Source organism: Vicugna pacos, chromosome 5 (genome assembly GCF_048564905.1).
Source record: "Vicugna pacos chromosome 5, VicPac4, whole genome shotgun sequence".
Classification (NCBI taxonomy): domain Eukaryota; kingdom Metazoa; phylum Chordata; class Mammalia; order Artiodactyla; family Camelidae; genus Vicugna; species Vicugna pacos.
Window position 1 is genome coordinate 80,310,904 of NC_132991.1, and position 27,843 is coordinate 80,338,746.

Genomic DNA, 27,843 nt, shown 5'->3' on the forward strand with positions numbered 1-27,843 from the left:
AGCAGCACCCCCCCCACCCCCCACCCCCCAGGTGACAGGCTGAGCCGGCCTCCTCTGGGTCTCTAGTAGTTTCCGTGTCGCTGACGCATGCTTGCGCGCACAGCTGGGCCGGCCGCGTCCTACGCAGCAGCCGCGAGCCGGGCAGCCGGTGCCAGACGGTTCCCGGCGGGGGGCAGGGGCGGGGCGCTGCAGGAGGCCAGGGACTCCAGGCGGAGGAGGTGCGGGCAGGGGCCCCCGAACAGACTAGGGAGCCCTGGACCGGGCCGCTGGAGTTTAAGGGCTGCAATAGGGCGCTCCGGCCCTGCGCCCCGAGATAGCCCGAGGCACTGGCCTGCACGGGCCGATAAGGCTGCCTGAGGGAGCCTAGTCACCGACAGCCAGCAGAGCCCAGCGGGCTCCGCTGCCCTGTGGGAGAGACCCCCCCTCCGCCCTGGGGGGCTCCAGCCCCAGGGAGAAGCTCGCAGCTCTTTCGGCCTGACTCTTCCTTCTCTACCGCAGCCCTAAGGAGACCCACCTGAAGACTAACGAGTTGCCATGGCATCCTACTACGAGATCCTAGACGTGCCGCGAAGTGCGACTGCTGATGACATCAAAAAGGCGTAAGTGCCTCCGCTGTGCATCAGAAAGCCACTCACCCTCCCTCACTCTCCTCCAACCACCTTGGGGCCCTTCAGAGACAATGCCAAGGGAACTAGGTCATTAGAAAGATTGGGGACCTCCCTCAGAAGAGTGACCCCTGTAGGGAGAAAGGAGACCCCTGGATAAGTAGGAGAAAGTCTATAGCTTGAAGTTCTGCTGGGAGCTGCACTGTCAGTTCTTTTCCCGTGTACCCTCCTATCCCCTCTCCTCTCCTTCACTCCTACCCCAACCCCCAGCCTCTAGGTGTAGGCTTTCTCAGGATGCAGTGCAAAGATGCTCAAGCACTGTGACCAGGAGGGACCAGTGCCTTAGTATCCTCCATGGCCACATGTACCCACATCTTTTGCAGCCCCAGCCCCCGTGAGCCCTAGGGAGGGGTTAAGTCTGGGGCTTTCTCACCCTCACATTATAATCTAAGCATGTATTCCCAGCACTTGCTGCAGAGGGGAGAGATAGGGACTCTGTTAAAACATTGCTACAGAGGCAGCCCTAGCAGCTGGGATGGATGGAGATCTGAGTGGTTAAAGAGGTATGTTGGGCTAACAGAAAATAGGTTGTTCTATTCTCTGGTAGGAAGTGCCTGTGTTTGTCCCCTGACCTTTTCCTCTGAACCCACTTCCTGCAGGTATCGGAGGAAGGCTCTACAGTGGCACCCAGACAAGAATCCAGATAATAAAGAGTTTGCTGAGAAGAAGTTCAAGGAGGTGGCCGAGGCATATGAAGTGCTGTCTGACAGTAAGGGCCAGAGTCAGGGTCAGGGCAGGCCATCTGTCACCCCTACTTCATGACCCATCACACTCCTTCCCAAAGCCATGCTGCCACCACCTCAGTCTCCTCCTTTTCTTACCTGACATTTAAGTGCCCCCCTCTCACAGTGACTCTGGGATTGTTTTTTCCTTTTGCTTCAATTCAGAGGAGCACCTACTGTGTGCTGAGTACCTTTTTATTCTGATCCCTGATCCCCTGTCTCAGTGTCTGCTCCCCTGGGTCTGGTAGTTGCAGCATGGGTCCTGACATGGGGAAGGAAGCAGGGCAGGTAACCAAGGTGTGCCAAGTCTCCTCAGTGTCAGGCATTGGTGGGTGTAACCTTCATGAATCCTTACAGCCTTTCTGTCAGGCAGGATTTATCATCCCCATTTTTCAGGCAAGGAGACTGTGGCTGAGCGAGGTGAAGTAATTTGCTCAAGGAATATGACTTCAGGTTTTTCATTCATTCATCCAAAAAATATTCATTCAGTGTTACGGTGCTGAGCCATCGTTGGGTACTGAGGAACAATGGAGGACAAACAGGCACTGTCCTGGTCCTGGTAGGTTTATTGCTGTCTGATCAGGGAAGACTCACGTTAACCAAGTAATGCATAGACAAGAGTATTCCAAAGGAACGAATGTAGCAGGGTGACATGATAAGGATAGTGAATAACCATTTTTTGTTAGGTAGTCATGGAAATTCTCTCTGTGACATTTAAGGTAGGCTCTGCTTAATAATAACATAGTATGAATTAACTAACATTTATTAAATGCTTGCTATGTATCGGGCACAGTGCTAAGCAGTTTAGGTGGATTATCTCATTTAATCCTTGGAACTGTGAGATGGGTGCTGTTACTCTGTCCATTTTACAGATGAGAAGAAGCCACTATGGGAAGGACTGAGCTGCTGCTAAAACCTATAGCTTGTGTCCTCTGTGCATACTGCTGCCCCCCAAGTGTCAATCTCTGGATAGTCCTCTGAGGGTCCTAGCCTGGCAGGGGAGGCTGTCATCCCAGAAGGAGGGAGAAATGACCTCATCTCTCTTTCCAGAGCATAAGCGGGAGATCTACGACCGCTATGGCCGGGAAGGGCTGACTGGGGCAGGTAGGTGGAGCAGCGGGGCCCAGGGATGGAAGTGGGTCAGGGAGGAGGGGGAGAGCAGAGTCTTGCAATGGATGCGCACTCTCGCTCTCGAGTCTCCTGGACTCTCTGTGCCTTAGGTGGGATCCTGGCTCAGGACGAGGTACACACTGTAAGCACCCTCCTTATCCTGCCTCTCCTCCAGGAACTGGCCCATCTCGGGCGGAAGCTGGTGGTGGTGCGCCTGGCTTCACCTTCACCTTCCGCAGCCCTGAGGAGGTCTTCCGGGAGTTCTTTGGGAGTGGAGACCCTTTTGCGGAGCTCTTTGGTGAGTGGACTCAGGAGGCCTGTGACAAGCTTGACTTTTCTCCCTCCAGGCCCGCCCTCCCTCAGCTGGGATGCCCTTAGGTGGGAAGCTGAGAAGGAAGCCGAATTTCAGGGACAGAAGATTTTGTGGGGGTGGATCCAGTGAGCGCTGGGACAGAACCTTCCACATGCCAGAACCCGCGTGACCCTGTCGTGACACTTTGGAGACTCGCCTTATTAAATGATAACAACAATAATTCATTGTTAGACCTCCACAGTGACAGCCAGGGAAGCAAGATGCAGAGCATCATGGGACAGCAATAATGCTATTACAAACAACGGATACCACTTTTTAGAATTAGTATGAACCCTGTAGGGTAGATAATTTTATCCCTATTTACAGACGAGAAAATTGAAACAACGTTCAAATAATTTGCTTAGCGTCACAGAGCAAATGGCTGAGCCGGGACTCATAGCCGTGTCTGGCTGACATCACACCAGGCTTATCTGCCTAACTGAAGGAGCTACTTGTCCTCCCTCCCTCTTGCCCTTCCCCTTTCCTTCCTTTATTCTTTATGGTAGACAGAATTGAACAGGGAACTTTTTCATATATGATACTGCAAAGGAATTTAGTTTGTCACTCAGTCCAAGCAAAAAAGAAAAAAATCAGAAATGGACCCAGTTGCTTAGCGTCTTCTATTTCGAGACTTAAAAGCAGGGATCCCACATTCTAGGGCTGGCTTTTCACTAGGTGATGGTTCATCTGCTTACTCCTTGCAGATGACCTGGGCCCCTTCTCAGAGCTTCAGAACCGGGGTGCCCGACACTCGGGCCCTTTTTTCGCCTTCTCTTCCTCCTTCCCTGGGCACTCTGGTAAGTGCTGTCCCTTCCCATATTTACAAGCATTCGGAGACATGGAGCCCTTTGCCTCAGCTCGTTGCATTCCCAAGCCTTCCCTCCTGTGTACCAGGAGCCCTGCCTCCGAGCAGCTCTGTGAGGAGACCCCACAAAGGTTCCTGGCCCACTGTGACTCCCTCCTGCCTGCTGGGTACAGCCTCCGTCTAACATCCTCTCCCCCTACCCCCCCTCCTCCTTTGTCCCGATGCCAGATTTCTCCTCCTCGTCTTTCTCCTTCAGTCCTGGGGCTGGTGCTTTTCGCTCTGTTTCTACATCTACCACCTTTGTCCAAGGACACCGTATCACAACACGCAGGTGAGAGCTCCTGGGGCCATACCAGGTGGAGGTGTGGAGGTGTGTGGGGGTGAAGGTATAGGGGGCGCTGAGTATGACTACAGAGGCAGGTCTTCAAGAGCAGAGCCCAGTCCATCGTGTCTACTGCAGCGTCCCAGAGCCTGGACAGGCACCCACAAGACTGAGACATGCCCACTGAATGAACCATGCTGTCTCCCACAGAATCATGGAGAACGGGCAGGAGCGGGTGGAAGTGGAAGAGGACGGGCAGCTGAAGTCTGTCACAATCAATGGTGAGGAGTGGCTCTGCCACCCAGTCCCTGGCAGGAAGCCCCCGCCCCAGACCCCAAAATCCCTTCCCCGAACTGCTCCTCTCTGAACTCCCCTGGGGCAGGGAGGGCATGATGGCCACAGGCCAGGCTGGCAGGGTCGGAGGTGGGGATCCCGGAGAAGGGGGTTGGGACAGAGGGTTGCAGAGTCTCAGAGGGCCAGCTAATCACCATAGTCACAAGTGGGGTGCCCAGAGTTCTAAGAGCACTTGACTGTTTTGAAAGCACTTGCACATTCCACAACCCCTGTATTCTTAAAACAGCTAGGGGCTGGCAGGGAGGGGAGCAAAGCAGGGAAGTTGGTATTTGCCCTCTTTTTTGTTTGAAGAGACAGCCTCAGTACAGCTAAATGGCCCTAACGCCTAAGTAGCCCCAGGCGCAGGGCTTTGTCCTACTTAGTAAAGGGTAAAGCCAGGAATGAAACTCGGGACATGAGATCCCTGGAGCTGAACTCATCTTCCCTCAACACCACGCGGTATAAGACAGTCACCATGGCTACCATTTCATGACCGCCAACTCTGGGAGCTGTGTGTTAAGGGCTTTTCACGGGCTATCTTATTTAATGATTAGAAGACTTTGAGAATGTAGGCACTTTCATCATTCCCATTTTACAGATGAGGAAAGGGATCCTTAGGGAGGTTAAGTAACTTGCCCAAAGCACTTGCAAGCTAGTTCCAAAGGAAGGGCTGTAAGGTGTCAGAGTCGCTGCTATGTGAGGCAGCCTGGCAGGATTCCCAGGGCCTGGGTCAGAGGGCCGCATGACAACCGTGACTCCTGCAGGTATCCCAGACGACCTGGCACTGGGCTTGGAGCTGAGCCGTCGCGAGCAGCAACAGTCTGTCGCCTCCAGGTCTGGGGCCACGCAGGTCCGGCAGACCCCTGCCTCACGTTCCCCCGACAGCGACCTCTCTGAGGATGATGAGGACCTACAGCTTGCCATGGCCTACAGCCTATCAGAGATGGAGGCAGCTGGGAAGAAACCAGCAGGTGGGCGGGGGGCACAGCGACGACGGCAGGGGCAGCCCAAGGCTCAGAACCAAGATCCGGGCACAGTGGGGACCCCTGAGGGTGCAAGGGGTGACACAGCCAAACCCAGCCCATCTCCAGAGGAGAAGGCCTCTCGCTGCCTCATCCTCTGATCACCAGGCCCAACCCACCCTGATTCAGGGTGACCAGGGGTCCTGCTCACTATCAGGCGAGCAGAGAGGGGCGTGACCTGAGTTACAGGCGCCTCCCCGCACCTCTGCCTCCACGCTCCCTCCCAGGTCCACACACCTCCAGCGTGGACTTGGGATTTGCTGTGCTCAGCCCATGGCTGATAGGTCCCTGGTGAAGCCCAGGGTGGAGGGTGGGGGGGGTCACAGGGCAGCCAGAGGGCCTGAGGAGTCAGGATGTGCTTACTCTTATTAGAAGGGGAGTTTCTAAGGGGCATTAGTGGCTTGGGTCAGGCTTTTTGTGCCCTGGTCTTCTGCCATCTATGTTGCTGATGATATTAAGGAAGGAGGACTTGGCCTGAGGTTCTCTGAGCCAGAGTTGGCAGCTACGACTCCCCTTGTCCGGCTGCAGACACCCCCACCCTGGTTTCTGCGCAGTGTTGAGCTCTGACGTGTCTGTCGCTTCCCTCCTGGTGCTGCTGCTTCTCCCTTGCACTCTTCTCTCTGCAATTCCCTGTGGGCCACATCGCTTGCTTTCACTGCCGTCTGGCTGGGACTCCCTTCTTCCTTCCCCCAGAGGCCTCTTTGTGGCGAGGAAGATGCTGTGGCCGGTAGGGCCATAAGGTCTTCCGGGGAGGCTAGCTGGGTGGGGCGGGAGCCTCTCAGCCATCCAGATTCGGAACCGGAGCCCACTCCTCCTCCCTTCCTCTTGCTGCCTCAGCCTGCCCCGGGCCTTGGGACTAGCCAGAGGTGAGGCTGGCTAACCCTGAAGAGGGGGGATAAGGCCAGGGTTCCCCAGGAGGGAGGCCTAGGAGGGGACCATACCCTGTCCTCCTGCACCATGCATCAGGGCTCAGGGAGAGGCCACAGGGCTAGCCCAGGTCTGCATGCTCAGCTCCATCCTCCACGGCTTGCTGCTGACCCTCTCTCCTGTCACCCGCCCCTGCTCTCTCCCCAGATGTGTTCTGAGCTGGATGTCCTGGACCCAGAGTCGCTGCACAGTTCCAACAGGACAGCGCCCAACCCTGTGCACTGGGAGGGGACCCTCCATTCCTCTCCCTCACCCGTGCTGAGCGTAGAGCCGGGCCTGGGTGGTGGGTGGGGGCCGGGTGGGAGGTAGTCTTAGCCTGTAAACGCTTCCCTGGGTGTTTGGTGCTGTCGCTTAGGGACTACAAGTCCCAGAATGCAACGCACCCTGCCTCCTATCTGATAGATCCTGCTTGGGGGAAGTGGTATGTGGTTACAGAGCTGTGCATCTTGGGACATGTAGTTCCTGCCCTGGTCAGCCTGTCACTCACTGTGAGATGGGGAGATCTCGTCATTTGATTTGTCCCTGGCAGGGGTGGCAAGAATGTGGATGAAGGGGTAATGGTCTGAGCTTTGCTTCCCTGACACCTCTTGCTAGTGCCGGGGTTAGAGTGTATAAATCAAGGCCCTGCAGCATCTGGGAGAGGCTCTTTTCCTGTGGGCAGTCCTGTGGTCCAAGATTGAGCCAGGCAGATCAACTAAGCCGGGTGTGGTCTCAGAAGGATAGTGGGTATGGGCTGGCAGAGAGCTTGGAAGGGAAGGCTTCCCTAGCCCTCCAGTGTTTGTCTGTGTGTGTGTGTGTGTGTGTGTGTGTGTGTGTGTGTGTGTATACGCACGTGCACGCACGTGTGTGGCTGGAACTAGCGTGTGATGGGTGCTCCAGGCATGTTGCTGCTTGTATGGCTTCTTTGGCCTCTGACCCTGCTGCCTATTCTTTCTCTCCAACACCACAGAAGCTGCCTCTCCTCCTCCCTGTGTGGGGAGCCTGGTGGCCAGGGAGGGGAGTGGTGGAGCCAGGGTGTTGCCAGCCTCAGTGTCGTTGAGTCCCAGAGACCTCTCAAAGCCAGCTGGGCTGAGCTCAGACCAAGAGGGAAACACTGGAAGTCAATAAAGCTGAATTTTGAAAGCTGGGTGGTGTGCCATGTTCCTGTGTTCTTCCTTTCCAGGGTGGTCCGGGAGGGACCCCATGGGACCAGTGGGTGACACACCTCCCTTTACTGCCCAGACATCCAAAGGTTGCAAGCCTTCCCAGCTGACGGCAGACCAAGCAGTCCTCCCTCAGTATGTCCCTCAAAATGCTCATGTTCTTTTGCCCTCACCTCCTGGGCCCCACAGCTGGCTTTCTTCAGGCGGCTGTTGTTCCCCTTATGCAGGGACCCACCACCCAGTACTCTGCAGCACAGCTTGGACCAGGCTGAGTTACGACTTGACTGAAAGCATCGGGACAACAAAAAGCTGGGAACACGTAGTGAAAACCTATAAAAACCTCCCAAGGCCTGAAGACTCAGCCCTTTCACAAGTTTCCTTCACTTAAGGCCAGTGTCCAGTGTCAGAGGCCTGCCTCTCCCACATGGAGTCATACCTGTCTGCCCTACACAGGGTCCAGGCTCCAAACTCATCAAGGCCCAGGGAGAGGCAGCCAGGTACCTCCCCATCTTCTCTCTCCAGACCCCCGCAGAGATGGCCTCCCAGCCATGGACAGGTATGTTTCCATGGTCGAGCAGGGCAGGTGGCTCCCTGCCGACTCTCTCTTGCAATCTGGCACTGGCCTTCAGAACCGCCAAAGGACCTAATATTGTATTTTTCTCGAAGCAGCATGCCCTGAAAGAGAAATTTCCAGCCTCTATCTTGAGAGAATCTGCTGGGAGTTTGTAAAATGGCTGTTCTGCCCACTTCTGGCCTCTGAGATGACAGCATTGGTGCTGAGCATCTGCAGAGCACAGGTGAGGCTTGGAGGCCTGAAGCCTGCTCACTGGTCCTTTAGCTCCCCGCGCAGGACAGGTGGTACTTGCCCATTTTTCATGAGGGGACTGAGCCTTGGCAAGGTTAAGTGGTCCTAACCCCCAAGTAGCTCCAGGCCTAAGACTCCTTCTGCCTCATTTCTCCATCTACCACCTTTGTCCAAGGATAACTCCTGCCTCAAAGATGAGAGCTCCTTTAGGGCCACACAGGGTGGAGAGTTCTGGGGGATGGGAGAGAAAGGAAGAAAGTGCCCCTTGCCCCCAGGTGAATGACTGTAGTGACATCTCACAGGCTTGGTCTGTGAGTCTTTATCAGAGTTTAGCTACTTTTGCTTACGATGTGGCAGGCACTTTGCCTGCATCACCTCCTTCACTCTTAACCTCAGTCCTGCACCACGTTCCTAAGGCCCAAGGACACAAAGCAGCTACGAAAGAACTGACAGGCAGGGTGGTCAAGAGGTTAAGCATACCTGAGTTCGAATCCTAACTCCAACACTTACTAGTCGTACTGGTGGTATCTCAGGCAAGTTCTGTGCTGCAGTCTGTAAAATGGAGTTAATAACTAACTGGTAGCATCGTCATGAAAATTAAACAAGTTCATGTCTGTAGAACACCCTGGAGACTGCCAGACACACAGGGAGCACAGCATAAAAAGCTACTGCCTAATTGTTATTAGCTACCATTCTAACCTTGGAGAGCCTGAGTCCGCAGCCTGGCTCTCCCATCACCCTCTCTGCATCTCCTGAGAAACGCAGCAGGGCCCGGCTCCGGACTGAGCCCAGGGCTGGAGTCTGGAAGCAGAGCAGACAGAACTGCGTAGGAGTCTGAGTTGCAGCTGCACACACGACACACTAACTTTATTCACATTGATACAAAAGTAGATTTTTCTAGAAATGTTCTCTTGTGCCAGAGGGGGAGAGTTGAGTGGCATGTGGTGGAAGGGCGGGGTGGGGAGGAAGGGACAGGAAGGGTAGGGGCCAGAGTGTGGGTTGGGGAGGCAGGACAGCAGGGGCTGGGAAAGCAGGAAGAGCGGGGCATAGAGCCCCCCTGCCCCGTTCCATCCACACTGGAGGATGGGGGCTGTCCACAGACATATTCAGAGCTTCCAGAGTGGCGGGAAATGGGGGCCAGGGAACTCAGGCAGGAGGAGGTTCTGGGTGGAATTGCTGCCCATGACTTTCCTCTCCTCCTGGCCGGCTGCCAGCTCCCCCATGCCAGAAGCCGGGCAAGTCTCCCCGTCCTGCTTCCCCTTCCTTATACACTCCTCTTGGAAGGACTGGACATGCCCAAGAGGGACCGAGGTGAGGGGTAGGGGGAGGAGTGAGTACATAGACAGATGCTCACACAGGCAAAGAGGGGGCAGAGGCTGGCTGCCCAGTAAGGGGCTCCAGGGGTCTCACTGGGGCAGGGCCTTGAGGATGGCATTCACCTCCTCCGCCACAGCTGTCAGAGCAAATTCAAACTGGTCCTGGGGAGGGGCAGGGGGAAGAGGGTCACAGGGAGGCCTGGCCTCTGCTCCTGCCCCAGGGAGGCATTTGGGAGGCCACTTGCAGGAGGTGGGAGCCCTGCTGGGGGAGGTATGGAGGCAGGCAGGAGAGGCAGGCTGCTGCTGGGTTCCCTGGGGAAGTGTGGTGGCTGGGGTGGGGACAGGGAGGAACAGTCACCTTAGAACGGACAAGGCCAGGCCGTTGGTCGCGGACGTGCTCCAGGGTGGCAGCAATGTCAATCTCCTTTACTCCTGGGGTGGGGGGCGGGGCACGGGGCTGCTCAAAGGGTGTCCAGAGGAGGGTAGAACCCAGAAAGCCTTGGGGATCCTGGGGTGGGGGGCTTGGAGGATTGGACAACACCTGGCGGTGTGACAACCTGCCCTCCATGAACTCTTGTGACCCTGAGGGCTGGGGAGACTTTAATCGGGGGCTGGGCTCCAGGCACAGTGGGGTCGTTCCTCACCTTTCGCCATGCGGTTCAGTACCATGTCAATGAGGATGTAGGTGCCAGTCCTCCCCGCACCATCACTGAAACAGACGGGGACAGGCTGAGCTTGGGACCCAGCAGAAAGGAGGGGGGGTGGAGGAGACATGGAGGCTTGGGGTTGGGGGGACACTGGCAGAGCTTTTAGGGTTAGCCTAGGGGTGGGGCATGAGTGAGTCGAGGATGAAGGAACCATCATAACTCCTGGGTCCTGGGAATTGGGCCTCAAGTGGGGAGCCTGTGACCCATGGGGTGTCTCTTGGGCAGTGGCCAACCGTAAAGGAGAGCCCTGGGTCCACCCAGAGGGGGAGGCAGCAGGAGAGAATAGGAATAGCTTTTTCCAACCTCTGGCCAGGCTTTTATTCAGCAAACTTTTTATGTAAATGGCAAGATGGGAAATATTTTCACATATAGTCTCTGTCACACGTTGCTTTTTCTTCAACTATTTAAAAATGTAAACATCATTCTTAGCTCATGGACCATTAGAAAAACAAAAACCACATGGCGTGCTGAATTTGGCCCATGGGCTGTAGTTTGCTGGCATCAAGGCGACAGGCAGGCAGTGTGCATGGGAGATGCGCACAGGCAGTAGGACCAGAAAGCGGGCGGGTAGCAGGAATGCCCCACCTCAGGCCCCCCTGGCCTGAGCTGTGCTGTCACCTCCATCCCCACCCCAGCCCCCAGCCCCTCTGCACGCACCTGCAGTGCACAATGATGGGGCAGGAGCGGCCCCGGTAGCACTTGTTCACTTTCCTGCAACAAGAAATGGGTATGAGGCCAGGGATCACCAGGAGAGGGAAAGGGGAACTGAAACCCACACCTGTGGGCCTTTCTTTCTTCCTTTTCTCCCCACATGCCCAGGGCAGAGGAAGGAAGAGGGCTGGAGAGAGGAGTCAGGGCTGGAGGCAAAGAACCAGAGATGGTAGGGGTGGCACTGGGCTGGCCTTGTCACTTATGAGCTATGTGCACCTGGAACAAATGATTTAACCTCTTTGAGCCTCAGTTTTCCTACCTGCAAAATGGGGATGATAAGAATAGTAATCTCCTTCTTAGGGTTCTTACTGTGATTCCATGAGATAATCCATTTAAAGAACTTGTGAAAGATCTGGCATACAGTAGATGCTCATTAACAGTAGTACTATTAAGAACACATAATAATATTAACAGCCACCTCTGCCAAAAGTCCAGGGAGGATAGGCTTTCTGGTGACTTCAAGGGTGTCAGTCTTGCCACATCCATGCTCTGCCCCTACAGCTGCTCAAGCCATTCCTCTTGCCACTCAGGCTCCTTGTGGTCCTCACCAGCAGTGAAGTCAGGCAGCCCCAGCACAACTTTCCTCTGGCCAAGGAAGGACAACCCCTCAGCTTTGAATATTATACTGCTGCTGTCTCCCTGGGTAAGTCTTACCTCAGCACAGGTGCTCTGTGGTTGGGTCATACTCAGACTTGGGGTCCACCTGGACCTCAGACTCTGCTACCCTGACCACAGATCAGCAAGGAGCAGGGGGTTTCTCCCCATCTCAGTGACCCAGTCTAATCTGCCCTTTGTGCCTTATGATGTTCCTGCTTTGAGAGGCACTTGCAGAATCCTGATACCCTGCAGTAGGCAAGGATGAGGGAGGACCATCTTAGGTGTTATTAGAGTGTTTCAGGGGAAACTTGTAACTTGGTGGTCCTCCGGTCTGGCTCCCCCAGACCTGCAGGGGCCAGGTGACTCTGAATGGTTTTACAGACCACGTGATTTTTCTAGCACATTGGCTAGTATATCAGGGCTGGAGTTGAATAGAAGTCACACAGTAGTTCCCAATCATTTAATAATAATAATAATAAACAGTATTTAGAATTAATAGAGCCCTTGCTATGTGCTTAAACTAGATTTTATAGACTTTATCCTATTGGCTTTTGTAACAACCCCCTAAAGTCTGGGTCATCATCCTCATTTCACAGGTAAGGAAACAGATGGAGGTCAAGGAACTTGCTCGGAGTCACTTTTTAGGACATAAAATGTTATTTTGCCTTCTCTTAAGTGGACCTTCACCAAACTGTATTTATTAAGCAGCAATTAATTTTTCTGGGTGTCTAATGTCAACTGAGTTTACATAATTTCAGCCTAAAGCAAAGAAATATAACTTTTCGCTTACCTGTGCAGCCTGAAAACAGGTCCATGCACTACTTCTATAAGGATTTTTTTAATGTGGAAAACAGAAAATAGCTATGATACCCCTGGTGTTACTTTTGAGAAGCCTGTGCCTCAGGCCCCAGGGACCCCTGTTTGATACCATTGTCCTGAGGCTCAGAAACTGTCCCCAGGTACCCCCCAGCTCTGCTTCTCTGCTCTCTCCCCAGCGCCTAGAGACCTCAGGCCAGCTTGGCAAGGAGCAGAGAAGCAGCAGAAGGCCACAGTGTGGGGGAGGCCCCGGCTTGTGGCAGCAGGCTTCTCAGCCACCTGTCTGGGGAGGGGGAAGGCAGAGATGCCAGAGGCCTGATGCCAGAGGCCTGGCCTGGTCCTGTTTCAGCGTTAGGATAAGGTACGTCCCTTAGTTAGCTTCCTGTCTCAGCCCCCACCTAGTTCCACTGAGTCCCCAAGAAACCAGAGAACCTCCCACACTCCCTTTGATAGTATTTGTCCCTTCCCTGAGTCCCCCCAGCTCCCAGCAATCCCAGCAGCCTTGAGGGTGGTCCCTGGGCCCACACGTCCTCATTGTCCCGTCCATGCAGCGGCCACACCTGCCAATGATCACTTTTGTGACTATGCAACTGGAGTGAGAATACTAGCTGCAGATCACAAAAATGACACTGGCAGCTGTGAGAGAGAGAGAGAGGAAGGAGGGGACAGAGAAGGGAGACAGAGGGAGGGGGAGACAGAGACATGCAGAGAGACAGAGTGGGAGACAGAGACAAGGAGAAGCAGAAGGAAACAGGCAGAGATGGGAGGGAGGTGGAGAAAAAGGAAGTAGGAGCTGGAACAGGGAGAGGTGCAGAGAAGGGGAGATGTGGATGGAGGGGAAGAGTGAGATGAGTGATAGAGAAAGAGGTGAGGGGGAGAGGGAGGGTGGGGCAGAGAGAAGAGGGCAGGGAGGGAAAAAGAAGGAAAGACAGAAGGAGAGAAATAAAAAAAAGAGGCAAAGAGAGAGGGCTAAAGAAGGGGAGATGACAGGAGGGAGTGAGAGATGGTGAGGGGACAGCAGACACAGAGACTGCTGGAGGCCTGGGAGCACAAGACAGGAGGAAACAGACAGGAGGGGCCAAGTAGCAGGAGAGAAGGAGTGAGGGAGGGAGCTAGAAATCAAGTGAGCGCTTCTTGGAGGGAAGAAGGTTATGAAGAAAGCTGGACCTGGAGAGGCAGGGAGAAAAAGAGGGCAAGAGAGAGGAAGGAGACAGCAGGCCAGCAGAGACAGAGCAGAAATGGAGCTGGACCACATTGGCAGAGAGATGGGCACAGCAAGACAGAGTGTCAGTCCTGGTTTGGGTGGGCAGCGGTATCTGGAAGGTTCCGCTAGGAGGTCAGAGCCAGTCCTGGTTTGGGGGCGTCTGGAAGGGGCACTGGATGATCAGAGGCCAAGGCTTCAGGACAGGGTAAAGGGCCCGCCACATGACTCGGGGCCCCAGGAGATGATGGGCTGAGGGATCGTGGCACAGCCCAGCTCCCGGCCCTCTACTCCTGTGCTGCTCTCTCCCTGGCTCCTCGAGCCTCCTTTGGGGCCGCCCACCGCCCAGGAGGCGCCAGGCCGTTGCCCTCCAGCTCCTTGCAGGCGCCCGGGGTGCTCACCTGCGGAAGTCCAGGAGGGGCCGGGTGGAGGCCGGGGTGCCCTCTGCCGGCCAGCTGAGGAAGTGGAACTGCGTGAGCGTGCGCGTCTCCTGGGTCTGCACGTTCTTCAGGTAGAAGCTCCGCACCAGGAAGTCCTCGCACCAGATGTGCTCTGACACCAAGTTTACCTGCGAAACAGGGGGCGCGGGCCTGAGCGCGGCCGGGCCTCTGCGTCTGAGTGCACGCTCCTCCGCTTCTCCAAATCCTCCCAGCCTCCCGGGCCAGTCAAATTCTCAGTCCTCCAGGAAGCTTACCCAACAGCCTGCCCCACTCTCCCAGCTGTCCCCAAGAACCCTAGCTGTCTGTGTCGACTGCTCAGGACAATTGGTGGCTTTTCCATCTAGATACAACTATTGTAAGCCTCCTTCTTTCTTTCTTTCTTGCTTGCTTGCTTGCTTGCTTCTTGAAGTTGGAGTTTCTCCTTCCTCTTCTGCACAGAGTCTAGCAAAGTGTCTGTGCTACACATACCATAAACTTTGATAAAATTCTGTAATTTATTTGATTCCTTTAACCACAAGCAAGACCAATTTTTAAAACTTCAAAAAAAAAAAGACTGTTGAGTGCTCATCTGATGGTGAAAAACTGCCATCCAGTGCTCATCTGGTGATGAGAAGCTTCTGTTGTGCTCTTGTCTCTTGTTTTATAGTGGGGGTCACCTCTCATTTGTCAGGAATGTTGTTCCTTCCCCTGCTTTGCCTCTGCGCAGTTCTCCCCTACCTATCTTCTCTCCTAATGAAACAGTTTGTTTCTTTTACATAAGCAACATATGTGACTGATGGCATTTCTTTCTTTGCTTTGGCCTCCAGGAAACTCAGGTCTCAGTTAGGCTCAATAAAAGTAGGGCTCAATCTTGGTCTTTGAGTATCCTTATCTTCCCAGTCTCATCTACTGTATTCTTGACTCTTGGCTTCTTACCTCAGTTTCGATGGTTTTATAGTTTCACAAATGAATCTTTCGTCATAGATTAGGTCCCTACAAATGCTTTTTGGCCCGACTGGGCACACACACATATATATGCATGCATGTATGTGAATATACATGTGGGCTCACATGCATGTTTATATACACATATATTCACACATGTATGAGTGGTGCACCATCCACCTTTCCCACTCCCATTGTCTCCTGGCTGTGGGGTCTTGCTGACCTCATACACATGGTAGAGAGAGGAGCCTTCATCTGGCCAATAGCGGTCACACTGCTTGACACCATCCTCCACCAGCGGGGTCAGCATGACGATGACAGTGCAGCCACTCTCCCACACCATCTAGGGACAGAGACCCAGGTAAGCTCCATTTTAACCTTCTCAGGACCTGGCTGTTCCTGGCTATCTAGAAGAAACCCTGGTCCCTGGAGAAGGCCTCCTCCAGAAGCCCACCTGCCAGAAGTCTGCGATGGTATGTGACAGCGGGCCCTGTGTGGCTATGTAGGCTGGCATCCGTGGGTCGTGCTCAATCTAGGGGCAGGAAAGACACATCATGAGCCAGAATGGGAAATGCTGCTATGGGGAGGCTTGGTCAAAGGGAGTGGGCCAGGGTCTGGGGTAGCCTGAGAGCCCCTGTTTCCATGCTAGGATATCAGACCCACAGTTTCAGGGCCTCAGGTAGGGTGGTCGTCACCACCAGGAAATGGAGTCTATGGGGGCAGGATGAAAATGGGGAAGAGGCTGGGGGGGGCACTCACAATGGGGCTAGCATTGATGTAGTCACTCCGAGAAGGGCTGCTTTCCACCTTCAGCTTGATGCGCGCGTGGTCATCTGCACAGACCCCATATCCCATCCCAGAGGCCCCTCCAGTCATTGGAGTCCTGGCACCTCTGCTGCTCAGCCTGAGCCAGGAGCCCAGCCCCTCCCCCAAGCCCTCCAGGGCTGGGCCAGGTGGGCCAGAAGGACTCACTCACAGGGCAGGAAGTCAGGGTGGCGGTTCTTTTTGATGTTGCCCTCCCCCTGGGCGGTAGCACAGGTGTTGGGCTCCGCCTGGTAGGCACACAGGGCCTGCCACTCCTTGGCCAAGCGGTCCCGGTTGCGCAGGTGGTCCTCCATGTATGCCTGCAGGGGCACCGCAGCCTGGCTCTGGCCCCTACTGCCAGCCCGGCCCCTCCCACCATCCTGTTCTCTCACCCTCTCTGGACCCACACCCTGTCCTGACCAGAATCATGTGTCCTGTGGAGATGTCCATGTTTGCCTGGGCAGGCTCCTCACACCAGGACGGTGTGCTGCTGTGGGAGCTGGGGCTAGCCTGAGCCGCATCGCTGAACTGCGAGGACACGCTGCTCACCCGAGAAGGCTCCGGTGGACCCTCTGCTCGGCTGAATAAGGACTTTGTGGCCATATGCTGGCGGCACAGGTCCTGCAGAGGAAGAATCAGGCAGGGTCCAAGGTCCCCTGAAGACTTTTCAATAAGAGTCCTGGGCTTAATTCAACAGAGTCCCTAGGCTTGTCCTTGATTGATTTTGAATGAAACATATCTCATCTGAGGTAGGGTCTTCTGCCCTGGCTCTCATCCTTTTGGGGGCTGTTCTGCTTGGGTGGTGCCTACATCAACCTCAGATATTACAGAGTAGAATCCTAGACCCCAGAACTGTAGCACTGGGAAGAAATATCTGCTTCCAACTCCATCTATTCCAAATGCCCCCACAACCCTCACCATGGCTTCTCCAGCCTCTACCTGGACATTCCCAGGGATGGGTGCTCACTCCTTTCCAACTCCCAAACCTCATCCCACGTGAGACCCAGATTCCCAGGCCCCTTCCATTCCCTCTTACCAACAAGCTTCTGGGGCTTCATACCTGGTACTCAAAAGTTGTGTCACCATGGGCCCCCTCGGGTCCCAGAGCAGCCAGGCGCTCCTTGTCCCGCTGCCGCGCATGCTGCCGCATACACAGGGCCACTGCCAGAGCCACAAGCAGCCCGGCCACACCTGCCAGGGCCACCAGAGTAAGCAGCACAGAGCGCATGGGAGAGGTGCTGTGGGCTGGTCGAGGAAGGACAGCGGCCGCCTCCTCCCTCTGTGGGAACAAGGCTAGAATCAAGGGGGGGGTAGTGGCAGGGAGAGACTTAGGAGCTGCGCCTTACCCCTGTTCCACATCACACTCCCTGCTAGGACATCTCCTGGGGCAAAGCTGGGAGGGCATGGCCATGGTCGTACAGGCAGAAGGACTCAGACAGATCCAAGATCCTGCTTCTCAGTCCTCACTGGACCACCTCAACCACACTGCACTGCCAGAGACTTAGTGGGTCACCCTCCCTAGGAGTTTTTGTATTTAAAAAATGGATGTAGAGAAGTACAAAGAGACCCAAAGGATCAAATAGTAGAATGTGAAGCATCAGTGTTGGATGCAGAATAGAAACATATTTTGAGTTTAATGCCCTTCCTGTGTTAGGTTTTCCCTTGGAATTTGAGACTTGGCTCTAGAACATCTGCGGAGCCCCATGGCCGGCCATCTTGGACAGTTCTTCCAAGCAAGGGCTGGTTCTGCAGGAACCCCTGAGGCCATCTGCTGGTCAGAAAGAAAACTGCATGGGGGAGGGCAGCTTTGGCAAAGCCATATGTATTTCAGCTCCTGTTCTCCTGTTAAGTTTGCCTTCATCTCTTGTAGGCAATGTCAGCCCTCTGGGGCTCTGAATGATTCTCCAGTTAGCACATACCTGTCCCACTCCTGTCTGCAAGATCTGGAGCCCTGTCTGTGCTTCCAGTTCAGACTTCACCAGCCCTGCAAGGAAGACAGAGGTAAGATTCTCTCCAGCCACATGTGGTCTCCACCACATGTCATGCTACACCAGGTGGCAGGGAGGGCCCATGTGGGCTGGGAATATTTCAAGGGGAGCATCAGCCACAGGCCTGGGTATGTCCTACTAGGGCTGGGGCCAGGAAGTATTTACCAGCTTGCTGGGTCACATCAGCCAAAGACAGGTTCTGTTCATTGTGCCGGATGCGGAAGGTAAGGGCTGGTCCCACAACACTGCCGAACAGGAGGTATGTTACCACCTGACCCACCACAGACCCCAAATTCAGAGGGTCTGCTCTGGCCCTCTCCCCATTAGAGACCGGGGCTGAAACCAATCAGAGATGCCATACAGGGATGCTTGAGGCTGGAGAGCTATTGGATTGAGCCAACAGCAGGGGTAGGTATGGTTGTACCTTCAATGAAGCTGGAAACATCTTTGACCCAACCTGGGACTTGTCTTCCCCTCCTACTCTGAGCCCCTACAGCCATCTCCCTCTTCAAGCGACCTTCTAGATCCCTGCTGCCCCAGCCCACCAGCCCCACCTGATGTTGATAAAGCTCCCCGAGGACATGTGCACATGCTCAGCCAGGATCTCCAGCAGCTTTACTCCTGCAGCCAGACTCAGGGGCCTGGAGGTGGGGAGCAGGGAGATGAAGAAAAGTGACGACCCTCTTGGCCACTTTCTTGAAACAACCTCCAGGAGTGCAGAGCCACCTCCAAGGTTGCAGAGCAGCCCACCCCACCTCCTGTTGGTTCACATCTCTGGACTTCTGCCCTCTGCTTCCAGCCAGAAAGGCCAGCCCAACCCCCAAGGGACTGGGGAGGTTGCCCCAGGCTGGAGCCCTTACTTCTGGTCAGTGACAATGTAGCCGTATTCCTCTGCTGATGGCTGAGTGGAGGGCTGCCCTGCTGCTGTGGGCTGGCTCTGGCCCAGTGGACTTTTCTTCTCCAGTAGGACATGTGTGGCAGGGGGGTCGGCAGCTTTTGGAGGCTCAGAGGATCCAGAGCTCAGTTCCTGCTGGGCTTTATTGGAGGTGGGGCCGGCAGTGGGGGATCCAGGCAGGGAAGGGGTGGGGGGCGGAGGCTCCACTGCGTCTACACCCTGCACCTGCTCCTCCATTGTCTGTTTAGAAGAGAGGATAGAGGTGTGGTTCTGGACAGTGGAGGGGCTTAGGGGAGGGGGGTCCACACCCTGGACCGTTGTCTCCCACCGTGGCACTTAGGACTTTTTCCTCTTCCTATCCCTAGGCCCAGGTCAGTGTTGGGTACAGAGGGCATCCAGGAAAGTGAGCCCAGTGGATGAATGAATGAATGAATGAGTGATTATTCATGATCAGTAATCATCCACAAGATGGGGATGGAGTGAGGAGAAATTCCAGAGCAGGGAATGTGGGGGTGAGGATAGAAGATGAACAGGCAAGCTATGGTTTGCAGACTTTTGTTGAGCCACAAAATCTTAGAATTCCAACACGTGAAACAGAGCGCCTCAAGCTGCAGGGCGTCAGGAGCCTGCCTGCTTGCAACTCCCCCTTCCCCTAGGGATCCTCAGAGCGTGGTCTAAACTGACTGTCGTAAAAAAAGCAGTCAATCAAGAATTCTGGCTTCTCATCCCCGCTCTGCCTTCAACTTGAGGTGAGACCTCAGACAACGCCTTGCAGCTGCTAGGCCATGGTTCCCTCCAAAATGGGGGCTTGGAGGATACAGATTCTGGGTCCTGATCGTGAGGTTTAGCTTTCAGCCAAGGGGGTTTGCTGCTGTGGGGCACGTGTGGGTCAGGGAGGTGCCACAAACTTACTTTCTTGATGTCAGCTCCAACGTTTACAACCCCTCCTGCAGAGACAGGAAAAACAAGACTCTGGGCAAAGGGCCAAGGCCAAGGTCCACACAGTGCAGGTGGGAGAAAAGGCCTGTTACATCAGTTGTGGCCTGTTTCCTCACAGTCAGTGACCAAGACCCTGTCGTTGGTCTCATCCTAAGCGCAGCCTCATGCCTGTGTGCTTCTGCCTTATAATTCATTGTTTTATCAATTCCTCCCTCTGTTATTGGCCACACTTCTCAAAGCTATTCTTTGTTCAGTCCTCCCTCTTCCCATCAATTATTGGCTTCTCCTTTGCATTGGCCATACCCCTCCTTAGCTCCTCATTATCTCCCACCCAGCCTTCTCCCTGCTTCTGATCTTGGCTCATACCCACTGTTGGCTTCTTTTTCTATTACTTCCATCTTCCAGTCCTTTCCTGCTCTAATTCCTCAGCTCATCACCCCAAACTCTGCTCCCTGCCCTTGGGACAAGGATGACTCTGTGCCTCAAAAGAACTCCCTCCCCTGGCCTTGGCCCTTCCCCTCTAGGCCGCTTCCTTTGTTCTAGAGAAGTGAGGTTAGAGGCTTCCATGCGGTTGGTCATTGCTGGTCACTCTGCCTGGACACTCACCCAGATTTCGTCCTGCGCCCTTGGGCAGCAGCTGCAGCAAGGTCGAGAGGGTGGAGAGCTGCTCAGGGGTCAGCTGACGCAGCTCCACCCCATAGCCCGCCAGCACGGCTGCCAGTCTCTGCAGAATCACATCTGCTGGGAACCAGACACAGAGCTTAGGCCTGGTATGGAGATGAACTTGGGGGTGCATTTGGGAGTTAGGGGGCCAGCACATGTGAGAGTTTCTTCTCAAACACCAGGACACTGATGCCCTCCCCTTCCCATCCTTGTCTATACTTAGGAGGAAAGAATTTCCTGGCACCAAGACCAAGCTTCAGGCTCAGGAAGGACTTCTTGATTCCCCAGCTGAAGAAGAGTCATGTCAGCTTCACCCCTCACCATATCCCCACTGCCTACCTAGTGCCTGGCATAGTTCAGGTTGTCAGCAGACATTAGTTAAATGCATGAATGACTTTAAGGACAAATTAACAAATGCATGGATAGTCAGGAAGGACCCCCACTTCGCACCCCCCAGGAAGCAGCCCCAGAGGCAGGGAGTGGATGCTGAGCACTCTGTTACCTGGCTGCTCTGCTTGGGAAGGAGGCTTCTCCCTGTGGCCCTCTAGTCCTTCCTCCTCATAGCCCTCTGAGGAGTCCTCCGCCTGGCTGCTGCCCCCTTGCTCTGGCAGCCTTGGTGCCCTGGCCCTGCTGGGCACTTGTGGCTCCTGGGCCAGGTATAGTAGCCTTGACTCCTGGAAAAGCTGAGCAGGTGGAGGCCCTGGAGGGTCCCCATAGGAGAGGCCAGGGTGAGACCCGAACATGCCTTTGGAGGCAGTTCTGCTGAAGAGGGCAGAGGGTTCAGCCTTGGGCAGGGGGCCAACACTGACCATCCCTGAGGAGCTCTCTGAGCCCCGGGAGCCATCGCGGGAGCCAAACTGTGGGAAACAAGAGACTGGGATAAGAGCGGATGTCAGGGACAGAGGACACGGGGGTTGAGGTGGGGCCAGTGTCTCGGGCTCACCTGATGGAATAGGTAGGGCTGCAGCAGGGCAGTTTCATAACTCAGGGCAGGGTGTGGGGGCTGTGGGGGCAGCAGCAGATGCTCCAAGAGAGGGGGCAGCAGCTCAGCTTGCAGAGGGGACAGGGAGGAGCCCGCCCCAGCTCCGCCCCCACCTACTGGAGGTCGAGGAAGCCGGTGCTGGGGAGCAGGAGCAGAGCCAGTGGGGATGCCCTGTAAAAGCAGCTCCCCAGTGGGACCAGGTCTCCTGGGCACCAAGCCAGATCTGGGGAGGAAAGCAAAGTGTGTGTGTGTGTTTGTGTATGTGTGTGTGTTGGTTGTGTGGGGCAGAGCCTACGAGACAGAGAGAAGGGGCCAGGCAGGCTTAGCTTAGGGTGAGCCTGACTTCGTAAGAGATGAGGTAGCCTCAGGAAAGGAGGGAGTATCATGGGGAAGGCCAGAGGGCCAAGCCTGGAGCAGAGGTCATTGCCTCCCTGGTAAGCATGCCTGGGTCCCTGAAACACAGTGGCGGAACTGATGAAGCGTGAGGCTACGGGACAGAGAAAGGGAGAACAGTAGCAGGGAAAGGCAGCCAGGAACCTCTCTAGACCAACTCTGGCTGCAGCTTGCCTCACTGTCCCGGTGTGCATGTCCCCGCACCTGGGTCTCCAAGTACACGTTCAGACATTCAGTACTGTGCCCCCTCACTCTGCTCCCCCAGCCCCACTGTGCCTTCTTTATTTGGTATTATCATTTGAGCCCCAAGCCCTCATTTACTTTCCTCTGCTTTACAGGGTCTGAATGATGCCTTCAGAGACCCTAACCACAAAAAGATGATGGTACCTCCTACCATATACAATTCCACATAGTAATCAAACTGAACATTAAACAACTTAGGTCCAACAAAATTCTAATTTGTTTCATGATGACTACTTTGATGCTTCTTTTAAAATTCCAAATGTCCAAATGTTTCAAAACATCTTTTAATGTCCCTGTTTAGCTGGGTCCCCAGGGATGAACTCAGCTTATGTTGGGCAAGTGAACATGTCAGATGACCACTCCAGAACCTCTTTTACCCATGCCCCAGCCTGCTTCGTGCCCACGTCCCTCTGTCCATCAGACCCAGCAGCCTTGTCATGCTAGAGATGATGAGAAAGGATGCATACCTGTCCCTTGGATGGGGCTCTGGGGGGCGAAGCCTGGGAATGCGTTCCATCTCCTGGGAGATCACATACTGGGTGAGGTCATCGTGCCAGGACAGTCCTGCCAGGGAGCAGGATAGGGTAAGATGGTTGGCTTGGGACAGTCTGAGAGCCCAGTAACAGGGACCAGTGCAGATAAAAACTGCACCCCCTACCTTGCAGTGTACTGAATTTGGCAGAGCAGAAGAGCAGTGGAGGGAGTTTGGAGACTCAGTGGGTGATCTGAGCTGTCCTTTTCCCACCCTCAGGTATAGATTTGGGAGTGAGACTTGGTTTAAATCCTCTGCCACTTACTAATTGTGTGACCTTGGCTGAACCTGTCTGAGCCTCAGTTCTTTCATCTGAAAAATGGTGGTTTATAACCTGCTAAGATTGTTGTGATAAATAACACAACATTAAATAGTTAGAATAGTACCTGATACATAGTGTGCTTTCCATAACTGCTATTATTATCATCATCATAATTATTATTCATCTTCTTCTTTTTTTGGGCCCTGAACCTTTGTTTTCTTTATATGTAAAATAAGAATAATACATACTTTATGGATCTGTAGTAAAGATTAAATGCAATCAGGGAAATTGAAGTGCTTGGAAAACTCCAAAGTACTATACACTTGTTTTAAACATTCGTCACCACCATCTTATGCTGAGGCAGATCTGTTTGGCTGCTTCCCTCAATGCAACTCTGCTCTCAGGAAAGGTCAGTCACCTATTCTAAAGAAATAATCTCCCACTCTCCACACCCACTTCCCTATTCCTTTTCCTCTGCTTCTGGGTTAATAATCTGTACTGTTCTTAATTCATACCCTGGGGTCTACTAGCATCCATACCAGCCTTTTTGCCTATTAGCATTAGATGAAATCTCTGTGTTCCTGTATAAGGCCAGTTCCTCCACTTGAGCACTAGATTTCATCCGTACCACCTACTCAGAAAAATCTCCCCCCCAATCCTCCCCTTTTTCCTACATCATCATTTTCTCCTGTTCTCTACTGAATTATTCCCATTAGCACACAAACATGATGCAATGTCTTCCATCTTATAAAAATTCTGCTTGATCCTACATTCCCCTCCATCTATCACCCTGTCTTTGATTTTCTTTGCAGCAAGACTCTTTGAAAGTGTTACCTATACTGGCTATATCCAATTCCTCTCCTCCCATTCTCTCTTAATCCACCCTACCCAGGATTTTATTTCCAACTATTCTACTAAAACTGCTTTCACCAAGATCACCAGGGGCTTCCGTATATCTAAATTCAGTGGTCAATTCTCAGATCTCATCTGATTTAACCTACCACATCATTTGACACTGTTTGGTCACTCCTTCCTCCTTGATACACTTTCTCTTGGCTTCCAGGACACCAAACACTCTTGTTTTTCCTCCTACCTCACTGGCTTCTCCTTCTCAGTCTCCCTTGATAGTTATACTCCTTCTCCTCATCCTCTTAATATTAGAATTCTCTAGGGCTCTTCTTCGTAAACATTCAATCCTTTGATTATTTCATCCATCTCAAGGTTTTAATTACCATCTATATATCAAAGAATTCCAAATTTATATCTCCACTCCAGACTTTTCTCTTTCTAAACCCAAGATTATGTACTCAACTTCCCATTCTATTTGAATGGCTATCTTAAACTAAGAACATTCAAAACTGAACACCCCTTACCCCCAGTTGATCCTTCAGCAGAGTTAATGACATGTCCATCAACTCAGTTGTTCAGGCAATAAAACCTGAGTGTCATCCTTGATTCCTCCCTTTCTTTCATGGCTCTATCCAATATTTCATGAAATCATGCTCACTACCTTAAAAATATAGGCAGAATCCTGTCATTTCTCATTACCTCCCTGCAACCACCCTCATCCACACCTATTCTTCACTTATATGAGTTATTGTGGTAGCTTTTAATGTTTAGTGTTCTGTTTCTACCCTTGACTCCCTACACTCTGTTCTTAACACAGCAGCAAGAGTGATCCTTTTAAAGTAGAAGTGAGATCATGCACCCCTATGCTCAAATCTTGTGATGGCTTCCTCTTTTACTCAGAGTAATGCCAATGTCCACACATTCTCTTATAAAATCCTAGAGGAAAATCCTTCTTCTTCACCTACCTGACTGCATCTTCTACTCTGCTTCTCCATCACTCCTCTACAGCCACACTGTAAAGGTGTTCTCCATGGTGTTCCTCAAAGTCATTCTCCTACCTTAGGGAGCATGTTCTAGCTCTCTGGCCACCTTAAACACTCTTCCACTAGATAACCTTCTGGAAAACACCCTCACCTCCTTGATGTCTTTATTTAAATTTCATAGTCTCAGTAAGTTCCATCTTGACCACTCAATTTAATCCTGCAGCTTCCTACCTCACTATTTATGATTCTTTTATCTTACTATAGTATTTTTTTTCCCATGATACTTATTACCTTTTAATACACTATATATTTTCTAATTTATATAATGTATTCCCTCCCTTCACCCCTGAATGTAAACCCCAGGAGGCAGAGATCTTTGTCTGTTTTACTCCTTGCTACATCCCAAGCACCTAAAACTATGTTGGCCACACAGAAGTACCCAATAAATACTGGTTGAATGAGTGAATTAGATGAGTGGGCTGTTCTGGCTGAGGACTCCAGAACTCATGTTTCTGGAGCACTCAGTCAGTTCTAGAGATTAGGCTGGTCCTAAAGAGATGGATGCTGGTCTGTTCCAGTGGCTTCTTCTAAAAACCTCCTTTGGATTCCTCCAGAGAGTCTACATGTGAAAAGCCTATCTCTAGGGTTCCACCCCCACTCCTGTCTCCTCCAGCAAGGCCTGGGAAGGTGAGGCGCTAGAGTGGCTGTAATAGGAATGCTCCATGAGAGAAACCTTTGAGTCAGGTGGCCCCTCACTTCCCCACCCTTATCTAATGAAGTTTCAGTCTCTCTCCTCCAGTGCACCTAGACCTCACCTTGGGACATGAGCTGTCGGAGCACACCTTGTAAGCGTTGAAGAACTGGGGAAGTGACTTGCAGAAGGGGCCGGGCTTGCCCCACTCCCACCTGGCACTGTCCAAACAAGCCATCTAAGAGCAAAAAAGTCATGTCACAAGGGGCTTCCAAGAGGCCTTCCAAAGCCCATGTTGCAAATAGACAGCACTCCGTCTAACTCTTCTCTTGGCTTCAGAGAGCTCTGCTCCTCCAGGCCAGTCCCTTTTCTCCTCAAACCCAATTCCCCTTCTCCCTTCCAGGCCTCCCACTCCCCACTTCTTTCTTACTGTGTACCCTACCACACACCCCCCATCTTGTATATCCTGTGTCTGGGCCTTACCCTGAATACAGACTTCCAGGTGAGAGCAGAGCCTGCGGTCAAACAGACAGCCTGTGGAGGACAGGTGAGCATAGGCTCAGACACACACACACGCACACACAGAATGGTCAGATGGATGGACAGGCTAGGAAAGGGGGAAGCAGAGGGGATTCATTCTTTCATTCTAAGGAAGACTTTAAGCTGGGAGGAGAGGTGAGAAGAGGCCTAGAATTCTTAAGAGAAGAAAGCACAGGACCTGGCTTTGGATTTTAAAGATTTGCAAGTCTGGATTCTTCCCCTAAAATCTTCAGTTGCTTAACTAAGTAACGAGGAGAAGAAGCCCTCCAGGTGCATGGGGGTAGTGAAAGTAGAGAATCATATATTCTACTCTCATAGAATTACTGTGGGAGAGCTTTTTGCCAAGTTCTGAGAAAAAAGGGACTTTCCTTCCCAAATCACCAAAAGCATCTTATGATGGCCCGGGACTCGGAAGAGATGGAAACCTTAGCACACTTCCCCTTTTAGGGGAAAGGGGTAAGGGTGGGGTAAGGCAGTGCTCCCCACACTGTCCCTGCGGTCCGTGGCCCCAATGCCGCTGGCGCTGTTCGCGGTGCTGAAGCTCTGAGCTTGGTGCCGCTGAGGGCTTGCCTGGAAGCAGTTATGGGGGGAGGGAAGGGTGACAGGGTGAGGAGTCGCCAAGGGACCCGACCTCTGCGCCATTCCAGTCTTCATCTTCCACCTTACCAACTCGCAGCGCCACAGGAAGTACCTTGTATTGGCCTCCAAGCCGGGTGGGGAAGGAGAGCGCCAGACGGCGAGGCTGCGCCCCTTCCCCCACACGCCCCCCGCTCCCACCCTCCCCCTGCCCGTGAGTCAGCGCTGACTGTCTCTGTCCTCTAAGATGTGAGTCAGCACCAGGCCTGGCTGTGGGGAGGGGGACGGGAGACGACCCTTCCCTCTTCACTCTCTTCTGCCCCTCCCCCAGCTGTACCCCTCTTATCCGGAGATCAGATTATAGCTATCGGCCTCTCTAGGCTTGAAGAGAAACCCTGGATCCTCCCTCGGCCTGATCTTCTACTGAAAGCTGGGACCCCAAAGCTCACGGCCCCTACTTCTACTGCCCAGAGATCAGGGTTCCCTCTCCCTCCCTCCACCCCTCCATCCTTCAGCGCCAATCGCCACTTTTTGGCGCCTTGGAGCGACTGGCTTCTCCCGTGGTATTGTATCCTGTCTCTATAGGTCCCTCTGTCCATATGCACCCCCATTCCTTCTCCCATAACCGCAATCTTCCCCTGAGCCCGCTTCTCTTAGGTCCCGCCCCCGTGTTCCCAGCCCCACCTCCAGGCCTACGCCCCTTTCCTCTAAGACGCCCTCTCGTCTTCCTCATCTCTCAGTGCCTCCCCTACCCCACTCCACACATACATTCTACCTAAGATTCCTACCTTCCTGGCACTTGCCCTCCACATCCCCCACTGAGTTTTGCTCCCGGCACCATCCTCCCCTCCCCTCCCCTCCCCCCAACCCCCGTTCCCTTCTGACCGTGGGCACTAATGGCGTTGCAGCCTCCCGGGCGGCTGCCCAGCAGCAGCAGGCAGAGGAGCACCCGGAGACCCCCAGATCCCCCGGGACCTCCAGGCCGCCGCGGGCGCCGCATCTTTCCAGGCTCCGGGCTCTCGCTCCGCTGCCAGAGCCGCAGCGACGCCGGCCGGAGCCTGCCAAAGGGGCCGAGGCGGGGCCTGCCACTCCCCACCCACCGAGGCGGGGTCTACACGCCCCTCTCGCAGCAGCTCCGCCAACCCCGGGTATGTGGTGACGACACCTCCACCCCCAGCACTTGCGCTAATTTGCGTCATACGTGGCGTAAGAGCACTGTCTTAGCCGCGGTCCTACCCACCCCAGCCTCCTACACCAAACAGTAGGCGCCTCACTAGAATTCCCACTTGACCTTATCTTGACGTATGCTGCTCCCCAAGGACTACTACCTCCATCACTCAGGCGCACGGTTGGCGAAAAGGATGACAGTTGGGTGGGGGCCAGGAAAGAAATGAGCCGGATAGTAAAAATTTTAAGAGAAGAGCTTAAAAATGAATAGAATATGTACTATTTCGCATCTCAATGCAATCGATGTCCTGTAAAGAGCAGCAATGGTTACGTGTTTGTGTGTTTGGATTACAGTTCCAGCAATGCCACCTTCCAAGTGTATAACTTTGGGCAAGTTGCTTAACCTCTCTGAGCCCAAA

General features: G+C 53.6%; 2 protein-coding genes across 7 annotated transcripts; one reads left to right on the forward strand and one right to left on the reverse strand.

Moving 5' to 3' along the window:
* Positions 1–10: 10 nt before the first annotated feature.
* DNAJB2 (DnaJ heat shock protein family (Hsp40) member B2) lies at positions 11–7,384 on the forward strand. 6 transcript variants are annotated; one of them, XM_006207227.4, is made up of 10 exons: positions 37–218; positions 499–599; positions 1,265–1,374; positions 2,438–2,491; positions 2,673–2,795; positions 3,554–3,646; positions 3,883–3,985; positions 4,187–4,257; positions 5,074–5,280; positions 6,406–7,384. In XM_006207227.4, the coding sequence occupies exons 2-10, from the start codon at positions 535–537 to the stop codon at positions 6,414–6,416; spliced, it is 837 nt and encodes a 278-aa protein (XP_006207289.1). In that variant the 5' UTR covers positions 37–218; positions 499–534; the 3' UTR covers positions 6,417–7,384. The 6 variants fall into 6 exon arrangements, with proteins under 6 accessions (XP_072817805.1, XP_006207289.1, XP_072817807.1 ...); XM_072961706.1 differs by lacking the exons at positions 37–218; positions 499–599 and adding exons at positions 1,044–1,168; positions 6,169–6,197; XM_072961704.1 differs by having other exon boundaries at positions 11–218; positions 5,074–7,384.
* A 1,749-nt stretch (positions 7,385–9,133) lies between these two features.
* On the reverse strand, positions 9,134–27,299 carry PTPRN (protein tyrosine phosphatase receptor type N). Its single transcript, XM_006207224.4, has 23 exons — positions 27,143–27,299; positions 25,625–25,675; positions 25,266–25,379; positions 22,292–22,388; positions 21,150–21,411; positions 20,709–21,063; positions 20,150–20,281; positions 19,517–19,551; positions 18,570–18,844; positions 18,264–18,350; positions 17,875–17,954; positions 17,641–17,705; positions 16,782–17,000; positions 16,142–16,342; positions 15,894–16,041; positions 15,677–15,750; positions 15,372–15,449; positions 15,141–15,260; positions 13,955–14,121; positions 10,886–10,939; positions 10,166–10,230; positions 9,880–9,953; positions 9,134–9,683 (listed from the first exon to the last, which is right to left on the reverse strand). Exons 1-23 carry the CDS (start codon positions 27,255–27,257, stop codon positions 9,612–9,614), a joined length of 2,940 nt encoding a protein of 979 aa, XP_006207286.1. The 5' UTR covers positions 27,258–27,299; the 3' UTR covers positions 9,134–9,611.
* Between the last annotated feature and the right edge of the window lie 544 nt (positions 27,300–27,843).